General features: G+C 33.8%; 1 protein-coding gene across 2 annotated transcripts in view; it reads right to left on the bottom strand.

Moving 5' to 3' along the window:
• Nucleotides 1-12,932, bottom strand: part of XRCC4 (X-ray repair cross complementing 4) — a 249,881-nt gene that overhangs the window by 147,297 nt on the left and 89,652 nt on the right. For both annotated transcript variants that reach the window (XR_006963715.1, XM_047088669.1), the window contains exons 5-6: nt 6,729-6,881; nt 5,531-5,637 (exon numbers count right to left, since the gene is read on the bottom strand). Coding sequence is in view for 1 of the 2 variants with exons in the window: in XM_047088669.1 (XP_046944625.1) it covers nt 5,531-5,637; nt 6,729-6,881 (260 nt within the window). In the remaining variant the exon portion in view is untranslated. The remainder of the gene's footprint in view (nt 1-5,530; nt 5,638-6,728; nt 6,882-12,932) is intronic.

Genomic DNA, 12,932 nt, shown 5'->3' with positions numbered 1-12,932 from the left:
TTGTCAATTTCTGCTAAGAGAAATAATTATAATTTAAAAATATTGATTATCTTAATAATTTAAAATAAATAATTAAAAACAATTAATGACACATTAAAATAATTCCTCTTGTAAAGGCTACTTAGGAGCCAATTAAGCATAAGTTTTCAAAATGCTTTATAAGAAAAAGCCTTTTTCTATGAAAGAAGCCCAATCTTTCCAATAATTATTCACACACATTTTGAATTATGTTAACATTAAGAAATGTTTTGTAATAATGGTTAAAATTCTTAGACTATTCATATACATTTTAAAATTATTTTCTCATGTAATTTTACTATTATTACAGGTCAAAATGGCTATATATATGAAAAACTGCAAAACCATGAATTATTTTTTAGTTTATATCAGACATTATTGAGGCCAATGAAAGCCCACCTGCAGTACTCAGATGGTATACTAATTACACTCTGATCTCTTTGTATTTTGGTGAGGTTCTGTTATTCAGGAGACCTACTCAACCTCAAGTTTCTCTGCAGACATGGACATCAGGTGTTATCTTGCTCTGTACCCAACAAACAGATTTCCGGTAGGAAAGGTCGTTTCACTATAACTATAGTAAATAATGTATAGTAAATAAATCTATAGTAAATAACCCAACAGGTTATTTTTCCATTGAATTAAAAAACAAAAACAACATGAACATTAAAAAAAAAAAAGATCAGATTCTGTGTCTCCCTCTCTCTCTGCATCTCCCTGGCTGCATTCTGTCTCTCTCTCTCTCTCTCAAAAATAAACATAAAAAGAAAACAAAACACTGTAGGTAGGATGAGTCCAGACTAAGCAGGAAGTCCTTTAAAACCACGAGGAGTTAATACAGACTAGGGGAGAGTGAAAGTGACCCATTCCATCCTCCTTTGTAATCCAGAGGCTGAGCTATAAATAGAGATCACTGCAACCAGTTTATAGATCATAATCTTAATCTGAAAGAAAGCAAAATACCCATGAACTCTAGGGCTTTACTATGCAGTTTAGTTTACTTCTTAAACTAAGGCTGTAATACCGTTGCTATCTACCTAGAAACTCTAAAAATTAAGACCTAGAAACAGTAAACCTTGCTTTATATTTTTACAGAAAATTATAAAATGTAGTTGTAGGGTGGTATAGACTGTGACATTCAAGATTCAGAATTCTTCCAAGATCTTTTAGCTAACAAACTTTTAAATGTTTTTAAAGGGTTTTCATACTATATGGTATCATACACATAAGCATGATATACTTTATTACATTGGAGTACTGTCATCAGTTATTTCCTCAACAATCCTAATGATGGGAGGGAATTTAAAACTTTGGAGAAAAAAAGTAATAAAATAGATTGCCTATGCATAAAACTGTTACCTATCAGTTTTCTGTAAACTACAATATCCCTATTGTACTTCTGGATATATATATAAAATCTCCAAATAAAAAAAATATATATATATCTCCAAAAAAATATATATATATATCTCCAAATAAAATATATATATATCCAAAATATATATATATATATCCAAAATATATATATATATATATCCAAAAAAAAAATATATATATATATATATATATATATATATATATATATATATATAACAGACCTTTAGACCTTTTCCTTGAATGAATACTGTGAATCACTAAGTGTCTTGGTCTCACTAAACTCACTAAACTTATATTATGCAGGAATAGGGTTAAAAAAAAAAGGGAACAACTCATGAGGAAATTTGGTGGTTTCAATAATAATGAAAATACATTTGCATAATAGAAATGACTACCAAGTTAAACATTTAGCCATTTAAATAAATGCCTTTCTGGAAGAGTTAAATGTATTAAATCCCATCAACTGCTTTCCTCTTGTTCTTACTGGAGGGAAAGTGTACATGAAACTGCACTACCTACAATAAATTCAAATATTTACTTGTACAATAAGAATAGGTAATTTATTACCAAGATGGCAGAATAAGTCCAGGAAAAAACTTTCACTGCTCTGGTCCAAATACATAGTAATAATATACAAAATACCAAAAGACAAAGCTATGATTAAATATATATTCATATATCCCATGGACTACTAGTATATTTTGTCTCTGTTAAAGAATGACATATATAAGGAAAGTTATTTTTTGTTTAATACATATAATATTTTTCCTCAGATGTATGGAATCTAGTTCTTAATTCCAGATGAAGCATTTTATATCTGAGGTTCTTTTTTTTTTATCCCTAACCTTAAGTTTCCTGAATAATTCTTACTGAAGCAGAAGGAAAAGAACAGCTAAAATTTAAAATGAAAGTGCTCTTAATTCTTTTTTTCATGCTCTTAATTCTTGACATCAAAACCTGCCAAAAGCAAGTTAAATGCAATAAATAAATAAATAAATAAATAAATAAATAAATAAATAAAAAAAACAGGATTGGACGCCTATAAGTCAAATATGTAGTGAACTAGATTTGAATTAAAGAAAATATGCCATGTAAAACATAGAAAAAATGTACAATGAACTAAATGTTTTTTGAAGAGAAGAGAAATTCTGCCAAATTTAAAACAGTACTATTATAGTAAAGCTTTGCTTAAAACAGACTGAACACATAAAGGACCCCATTCTCATATACCCATTATTTAACCACACATTTTCTCTTCAAAAATAATTTCCATCTACTTCAAAGGTTGGTGAGATACTCTGAATAAGGAACAAAATCAAAGACCATTGTACTCAATAAAAATTCTGAACATTTAAGTTGGAAAGAGTACAGATTCCCTTTTTAGTGAACTTTCAATTACATGTATTATTAAAGAATGACTTCATTTTTTATTGGGTCACTAGTGTAAAACAAGCATGCCCTCCAAATAAAAGGAAATTTAACTCTGATGTGCGAAAGTGAGAGTGTGTTTGAATGTGTGATCCAATTCAAATCTAATTAGAATCAGATTAATCAACCAACTTATTGAATCAATATCAGTAAATTTCCAGGGCTGCAATTAGATATCTTCCTGTGTCTTTGTCCATTTATTCTGCTTTCTTTCCTGTCATTAAGCAAAGCTCCCACGTTCCAAGCTAAACAAATCCTGTCACTTGTCCATCTGATCCCATCTTCGCCCATGTACTCAGAGACAGTACTCCAGCAACTGTGGCAACATTTGCCCCCCTTCCTTCCTTAATCCCATAAATATGCAAACATGATGTTATTTCTGTCATCTAAGAAAACAACAACAACAATTCTTGACTCCACGTGCCCCTCCAGCAGCTAGCCAGATCTTTACTTTTCGTTACAGTGAAACTTGTTACAAGTGTTGCCTAGGCTTGTTGTTTCTTTTCCAATTATCTTGTCTCATTCTTTTTGAATTTCCTCTTCTTGCTATTCCACTGAAAACCTTTTATTAAGATCCCCAATTTGTGTTGCCAAATCCATCAGTCAGTCAGTCAGTCCTTGATCCTCATCTTCTTACCCAGTCTGCAGCATTCAACTCAGTTTATCTCTAGCTCCTCCTTGAAATACTTCCTTGACTTGCCCTCCAAGATAACACTCCTACAGTTTCCCTGCTACCTCCAGGCTGCTCCCTCAGCCTTCTCTGCTGGTCTCCTCATCTTACTGACCTCTACACATCCAAGTGTATGTACTAAGGTGGAGTCCTTGGATCACAGCCCTTTTCTGACTTCTCAAACTCCCCTGACAGCTCAGCCAGCTTTAAATATCTCCTTACTTAGCCTTCCCCCCAACTCCAAATTTGTATATCCAACTCCATACTCAGCATCTCAGACTTAATGTTTGTAAAACTCAGTTCCTAACCTTCCTCTTGTAGATTCCCCTAATTCAGTAAGTCAACTGCATGCCTTCAGTATTCAATCTAAAAAACTTACCATGATTAGTGTCTTTCTCTCAGGAGCCATACCCAGTTCATCAACAAATATGCTGCCTCTAGACATACCTAGAATCTGCCTGTTGTTTATCATCTTCACTGCTACCACTCTGGTCTGAGCCACTCACATCCTTCTCTCATTGTTGAAACAGTGTCCCACTGCTATATCTTCTTGTAAGCTTATCACACTATGTATACTCTATTCTCAGCACAACAGCCAGACTAATCCTGCTAAAACTGTAAGTAGGATCCCATCACTTGATGTTTGCAACCCTCCAGCAATGTCCAATGTAATTCAAAGCAAAACTTGAAGTCCTTACAATAGCCTGTAAGGCCCTACACATGATCTGGCCTCTCTCTAACCTCATATCATCATTCTTCCTATCTTCATCTTCCTACTTTATCCATACCTCCCTCCATTCTATTGCTTGAATATATCACTAAAAAGTTAATAAAAACTCCTGCATCAAGACCTTTGTACTAACTGATTTTTTCTGCCTGGCATGCTTACCCCACACAAACTTGTCACATTCTCACCAAGGCCTTTTCTGGTGCCCTGGCTAAAATCACGACCTTTGTCCTACTTCCATCCTGACATTTTCTATCATCCTTCCCTGGTTTAGTTTTCTCTTCAGCATTTGTAAATTTGTATCTACAACAGTTTATACTCAATTTATGCATCTTGTTATTGTCTATTTCCCTGACTAGAATTTATAAACTCCATGAAAGTAGACATTTTTGTGTTTTGCTCTCTACTGCATGGAATAGTTCCTCGTACATAATAGGCACTCAAAAGGTATTTGCTAAATAAATGAATCAAACATTTATTTTGAGAATACGGGGCTTCTGTCAGAAACGTAAGTGTAAGATGTGTTCAGAGGCTCTTGCCTCTAGGAAACGTATAAATCTCTAGAAAAATCATCCATGGGTTTAAATCTGAGGGACTGAGTGAGGCTCAGGTACTTTAACTTAAACTGCCATTTTTCCCTTCTCTTCCCCTGTAACCCATCTCCCCCATTACAATTTCTTTTCTGAATAGCAAGAGAAGACTCAACCTCAAGATACTGTGAAACATTCTACATCCCCCTGCTTACCCACCTATAGCTCTAGCTAGGTGATCTCAAGTGTTACAGGCAGCCAGCTTCAAGCTGGAGATAACTAGCATGAACACGTATCTTGCTTATTCCTTACGCACCCTTGTAATAAGGAATAGTATGACTTGGAGGGTGTGTATGTGTGTACGTTTGCTTATTTTGTTGCTAATGAGTTGTTGCATATTATAATAAATATTATTTTCAACATTAAGTACTTGAGGTTTTAGACTAAAAACCCTAAAAGAAGTTTTGTAGAAAAGAGTTTTTACTTTTTGTTTTTTTAATGTTTATTTATTTTTGAAAAAGAGAAAGTGGGGGAGGGGCAGAGACAGACAGGGACAGAGGATCCTAAGCAGGCTCTGCACTGACAGCAGAAAGCCTAATGTGGGGTTCGAACTCTTAACCCTGAGATCATGACCTAAGCTGAAGTCAGATGCTTAACTGACTGAGCCACTCAGGTGCCCTGAAAAGATTTTTTTCATAACATTTTCATTACAGTTTATTACCATTAGAGTAATAAGCCAAGTGAAATATTCCACAAAGGTAATAAATGTATATCTCTTACCTGGAGCTAACACAGAGGGATCAGGCAGGTTCTCACTTTCTTCATCAGTACTTTCATCGTAGACTGCATCTCTATCAGCGGTCATTTCAGAACATGTTGTGGCTTCCCTAGAAATAGAGCAAGGTAGAATTATAAAGTATTGGCTCACCCTTGGTTAGGTATCAAATTCACCAGTAAGTAATTATAAAAAATGTCCCTGAAAAATACTGTAGTTAAACAAACATATATTGAAACATATGTGATCAAGATGAAAGCACTTTAAAGACTATCTGTTAACTCTCTTAAGAACAAGCTTCTCTTCTACATAATCTAAATGTGGCTAATGTTCACTGTAATTAACTCCTGAATCAGTTTCTTATCACATCATTCATCTATCAAAATACTATTTCTCCAAATTACCTTCTGTGGATCACACAGTGTTAAGTGTTTTACTGATCTCGAAGCAGTCTGCCTTGCATTTGATTGCCCCAAACTTCTGAGACACGTACCTTTATTCTTATTATGAAGATACCAAGTAAGACACAGAGTTTAAAGTATTTGCCCAAAGTCATGTACTAATAGATATCAGTTTCAGACCAGCACCTGAACTAGGAACATCTGACATCAAATGTTATATTCTTTATATGATGACATTACTAAACCTGTGCTTTCTGTCAGTTTCAAGGCAATAGATCCAAGCCTGTATCCACTAAAATAAATAGTGGATAAATGATAAATAAAACAATAAAACAATAAAAATCAGACTAAAATAATTATAGTTGTCCAAACCATACCAGCTGTAAATCCCCTGTGACTTTTCCTTAAAAATCAAGTACACATCCACTCTCAGCCACCTGATTCCAAGATTAACCACTGCTTAGACACCAAAATGATAAATGTGTATTCAACTCTGCAGTTTTGCAGAAGATAAAAGTTTTTAATTAATATATTTTTAATGATGTCTAAGAATTAAACAAATAATACTTACTTAAACCATGTGTCAGTTTTAGGATTTAAGTACAGCTATGACAGTGGGGAGACATGGAGAGATCATGCTGAGAATTCTCCAGCCCACTGATTCCAACAGCCAGAGCATCTCACCTCAGACTAGCAAATGATCTCCTAGGCTACAAAGTTGGCACCTAACTTTCATTAAGTTTGGGAAGAAATTCCATTTAAATTTATGTATCTGTCATCTCAAAACAGACACTCCAAATACCTTTCACGCTCAATGTTCCTTTCTGGTTCTTGAACTTCATTTAACAATTTATGCAAGCTTCTGATCTTCGCTTTCTTCTCATTCAGCACTAGAATAAACCGCTTATAAAGATCAGTCTCCAAAGCTTCCTTAGCACTCACACATTTTTCAAATCTAAAATGTAAACAAACAAATAAATAAATCATGCAGTTTTCTTTAACATTAATATTATTTAACCCAATAGTGAAGATGATTTCAAGAAAACTTTTTAAGGAAAATATAATTAAAAGTCACTTTTATGGGTTTCCATTGATTTAAAGGTTTATATAGATAATTAAGCAAATGAGAATTTATTGTTTATTAATGTTAGTAATTTATGTAGTGAGATAAGGATCAAAACTGGAAAATGATACCAAAAAGGTTCAAAACATCTAAATGCTTAAATGTTAATAATTTATTCACATTTACAATTTATTTCCAAAAGGATATTTTTTTATGGGAGAAATTTCACACCAGAGTAATTATAGCCTACGTTTCCTGTATTTTGCTAATATTACTATAATATTAACTGTGATAGTGTTTTGTGATTAAATGATTTACCTAATATGTTTTCCCTAAAGAGATAATGAATTGCTCCACAGCAAGAACATGACTTGTAGAGTTGTGTCTTCAGCACCAGGCATACTCACTCACATATGCACGTATATAATGAATGCAAGTATTTAATCTGAAATTCCTAGAAATGTGAAACACTATGTATCTCCAATTTTAGATACATAAACATAAAATTTTCTGTCATTTATAATTCTTTCTACAATGTTCAAATAAGTGGACAAAAGACTATACTAATTTTAATCTCCCAGATGTAAGAAAGCTAGTAAGCAGAGACTGCATATGTAAGATTTGTGCATACACACAAACCATGAACACACTTATATTTTAAAGATTCAATTTCATGTAAAATATTCTTGTAAACATAGTCTTGCTCTGCCTAGTTTTCTCTTCATTATTTATTTATACTTTTGTTGTTCTATACAGGTATTCTAGTATTTTCATGATATCTGTATTTATGTGTATATATTTCAGATATTTACAATATATAATTTCTTCAGTGAAAACTTAGAAACAAAAATGTCAAAATTTGACGCCTTTGATATATATGTCCTTATGCTTTCAACAACCTACCTATCTAGAGATGTAAAGAATTAGGGCCTCTTATGGAATGAAAAGGAACAAAAAGTAGTGTAATTTCTGGGAGTAATTATAGCACTCTTACAGTATAGTCATTGCCAAGGCTGTCAACTCCATAAAGGCAGGGTGCAGGTGTGTTTTATTGACTGCTTTATCCTCAGTGCCTAACACAGTGTTTGGCATTCGAGAGATGAGCAGCAGCTATCAGAAAAATGAATAAAGTAAGGGAGTTACTATGGACATCTTATAAGGAAATGAAGAACCAGTGATTCTGAAGTTATTTTTCACTCTTTAACAGCTATTCACCACTGTAATAGTAACATTTTTGATCTGCTTCAGCTTCTAAAAAATCTGTGGTAAATATTAATACAACAGTATTCCATTTACCAAGCAAAGCTCTTTGAGAAAGATGTATACCAAAAGGTGTAGGGAAAAAAACAGAGCCAAAGCTGAAGAGGAGCTGGTAATACTGATGGCTTATTTTAAGCAGGGATATGTCAATGCATTTTTATTTCATATGCAAAGCATTAACATTCTACATAATTTTCTTGAACTACTTTCTAATGTAACATAACAAAAATTTTAAGAGACGAGTAGAATATATGTACCACTAAAATACTTGAGTATATTATAAAATACTTTAAACAAAGGCAAACTAAAAATCAATTATAAGAATGTAAAATAAAAATCTTGTATATTATATAAAGTTTCAGGAACAGTAATCAATTAGTTATTTACCTGATTTAAATGCATACTTAATCTCCATATAAGTCACTTCAATAATTCTTAATTGAAAGATTCTGTGCATGTAACAATTATCAAGCACATTTCAAAACCTTTATTAAAATTAATATTTAGTATAACATATGGATTTAAATGAAAATATCAAAATAAAATATCATATAACCTGTGTAAAGAATACCATCAATCCTAATGAGTAGCATCACAACTACACTGTCCAAGTTAACATGTCTGTGATGGGAGAGCACACAATAGAATAAATGGCATCCCATGACTTCACTTCGCTTGGTTTTAGAAAACCTTAAGGATTTTCTGGCAACTAAACTTCTGATTATCAAACTGGATGTCACTTCCTAGACAAAACTAGGAAGTGGGGGTTGACTAGGAGAGAGTATTAATGTGAACAGTTTCAGGACATAAATTTACTCTTAATTATTAATTTATCAACAAATTTAGAGAACACTATCCTTCTATTCAATATTCAGTAACTAAGAGGTATATACCATCTGCCCCATCCCATTTTTAATGCCAATTCTCTCTTACAGCATTATGATGTTACGATGCCTTCCATGTTACTTGCCTCCTGTCAACCTTCCACAGAAAGAACTAGACAGGTATTAGAACATAAGGCCATTTAGTGCAGGAGAGACATGGGATTCATTGCTAAGTCAGTGATACTAAAGGAGAACTCACATACAACTAGATTCCAACTAGATCTCTAAGCAAAAGCCAAACCTAATGAAACCAAAGACAATATCAAACAGCAAAGGACTAATGATGTTTCATCCTTTCAACAGTGACTAGGACAACAGAACAATAATGCTAAGGTTAATTATTACCCTAGGACTGACATATCTATAAATGTAGTCAAAAAACAGTTATCAAAAAAAATAAAAAAATAAAGACGTCTGGGGAAAATACTGAATATTCAAAATAAAATATTTCTGCACAGGAAGACAAAGAATCTAAGAAGAACATCAAAACATAACAAAAATAAGAGCAAAAACAAGGGAATTTCATGCAAAAACAAAATCCAAAATAAAACAGATTAAATGATAACCCAAAATAAAACAACAGCCACATAAATGTGAACATGTGGTATTCAGAAATAGTGCAGTAACTCTTGTATTTCCAATCAGCTCTGGCCAAATTTATATCTAGGTCAGGGTTGTACAGCAAAAGAAAATGTGAATAGAGTTCAGAGGACAAAGAATACTAAAAAGAACTGGAAAAGAAAGCAGTGGTAAAGAGATTTAATAAGCCTTTAAGTACTGAAGAAGATGGTAAACAGCTGTTCCTCATCCTTTCTGAGGACAGAACAAGAGGAAATGGCCTTCAACTATACCATGAAGGACTCAGATTACCAAGAGATGGAAGGAAGAATTTTCTGACTGTGACTGTTCTTAAACATTATAATGGGCTACCAAGGGGAGTTGAAGCTATCTCCTGAGGTGTTTAAAAATCAGACTGAATTCATCTGGATATAATGTGATCCTAGCTTGAAGGCAGAGAGTTAAAGTAAAAGAGCTTTCAAGGTCTCTTCTATTCTAATGATTCCATGAGTGTCAACCCCATTCAATCTGCTGAGAACTGCCTCCAATTATAGGTTTAATAACTGTAACTCAGAAAAAAGCTGGAGAGTTTCTAACTTGATGTCTGAATGCAAACAAAAGACCTATTCAGTAATATAGAGCTTGAGAGTTGTATTTGAAATTAAATAGGAAAAACAAGTGAACTAATTACAGCTAATAACCCAAGGACTGGCATATAATATTTCTAATGTTTTCTCCTTTATCTAAACTATACAAAATTAAATTGATCCAGTAATGTCACTTGTTCAAAATGGAGCTAAGACTGCAATTAGTAAACAGTTAATAAAAAATAATAGCAAATATATATGTTAAAAGTCTGTACATTAAAGCTCATTCTTTTTACTCATACGTAATTCCTCATTCCTTATTCAAATTTCATTTATTCTCTACTGTCATCCCAAATGGAAATAGCTTTAGAGTTGGTTCTGATTATAATTATACATTTTTAAATAACAAAATATATGCAAAAAAATCCCCACAAAGTAAAAAAAGAAATTTAATCCACAATTCCAGACATACACTATTAAGATTTAATTTTCTCCCTCTACATATTTTCTATCTAAAGATATACTTTGAAAAAACTGGCACTCTATTCCTCCTTTTGGTAACTCACATTTCTCTTCTTAACATGTCATTAACATTTTCCATGGTACAAGCACATGTGTATATGACTGCCTTTTGCTCATATTAATATCCTATTGTGTATTAAATTTATTTCAGACACGATCTCGCGGTCCGTGAGTTCGAGCCCCGCGTCGGGCTCTGGGCTGATGGCTCAGAGCCTGGAGCCTGTTTCCGATTCTGTGTCTCCCTCTCTCTCTGCCCCTCCCCCGTTCATGCTCTGTCTCTCTCTGTCCCAAAAATAAATAAACGTTGAAAAAAAAAAAATTAAAAAAAAAAAAAAATAAGAAGGGGCGCCTGGGTGGCGCAGTCGGTTAAGCGTCCAACTTCAGCCAGGTCACGATCTCGCGGTCCGTGAGTTCGAGCCCCGCGTCGGGCTCTGGGCTGATGGCTCAGAGCCTGGAGCCTGTTTCCGATTCTGTGTCTCCCTCTCTCTCTGCCCCTCCCCCGTTCATGCTCTGTCTCTCTCTGTCCCAAAAATAAATAAACGTTGAAAAAAAAAAAATTAAAAAAAAAAATAAATTTATTTCAGACCTATCTACCATAGCCTGTAAGGGAATTCTCAGCATCTATTTTGTGCTGCTCATCCCCTTAGCTCTCCCATGCATACACAGTCTGAAACAATGATGGGGAAGAAATGATTGGAACATGGATGGACACTGATATAAGAGTATCAGAGGCCACCCAGAAAACTGAACTGTGTCCAGGCCTAACACAACAGTCCCCACTCTAAGGATTCTCTAGTTTCTATGTCTTCAGTTACCTAACTTAGTATGTTCACAACCTATTTCTAATTTCTCTAAAGACTCTTGATCAGTACCACTGCTTTATGAAAGCTGGAGATGTAAGTCCTTTGATCATTTTCCACTGTACTAAGGCTCTAGAGAGAGAACACTTAAGAAAGTACTGCATGGCCAAAACCATGATATATTTATAGCTCCCTAAAATGGTCACTTTCTCCTCTGATAGAAAATAAAACCATTTGAGAAATTTGGGAAATAGATAAAGCTACTAATCTAATATCTGGAAATAGATAAAGCTACTAATCTAATCTAATAATCAAGAGCCTGGAATTCTCTGGAGCAGGCTAACTTTCCTCTGCTTGAGGGGGAGGAGGGCACCCCAATGACACATATCTTCAACCCCTGAGGAAAATATGTGACCCAGTATTTACACAAAAAGAAGAGCTGGAACATAATAAGACTGGTGATGAGAGATATGGTTGTGCTTTTGATCAAATGGGAAACCTTTTGCCACAATAATGCAAAAGCACTTTCTGGGTAGTTCAAAAATAGCAAATCAAGCATCTGTGGGCTACATGTTGTACACACCCCTCCCCCACTGTCTTACAGCACAGGGTGCATTTGTCTCCACTGTCTCATCTTTGTTCCCTGCTGCTTTCCAGTGTATGGCAGTGTGTTGAATACTGATGAGATAATACCTCTTTCAACCTCTGGCAGACATTTTAAAGCAATTTGTTCAAGTACCAAGTACCCAGTCTGCATTTTTGTGAGCAATTTGTGGATCAAATTTCCTATCATCCTGAGGGTATTCTGAGTTTTAAATACAATGGCTTATCACAACCATAGTACATCTCCTTTAATTTGATTTATTTTGTATGTAAAATAGAAAAGCATATCGAAACTATAGATATAAACTCCAAAACGTGATTTCTAGCACAGATATATGATAGTGATTCATACTAACATGATTTTAAGGAGATAAGGAAGGTCAAACTTAACTTATTTTTCCGTTTGGTTTCTTAATATTTACAATTTTTTTGGTCTCATTTTTATGTAATTGGAGATAAGTATTAATTCAGAGATAAAAGAAAAAAAGATACTTTCTTAATATAATAACTGAGAGCCAAATATAATCAAGTCTTAGGTGTTAAGTTTACATATCCTGCATTACTCGAATGTGTAGAAACATAATTTCATCTAGTCAACATCCTTTTCACAAACATACACTGACAGTAGTAAACCCTTCACATTTTTCATGTACTCTCACATTTACTTACCAATGTCCCCATAAAACAATCTTAGGGGTTGTCCTGAAAAGACTCTAAGTTAGCAAATTG

Source organism: Lynx rufus, unplaced genomic scaffold (genome assembly GCF_022079265.1).
Source record: "Lynx rufus isolate CCGP_SWC_20201006 ecotype Redwood Valley unplaced genomic scaffold, mLynRuf1.p SCAF_1, whole genome shotgun sequence".
Lineage (NCBI taxonomy): Eukaryota > Metazoa > Chordata > Mammalia > Carnivora > Felidae > Lynx > Lynx rufus.
This window is presented reverse-complemented; position numbering and strand designations above follow the sequence as displayed.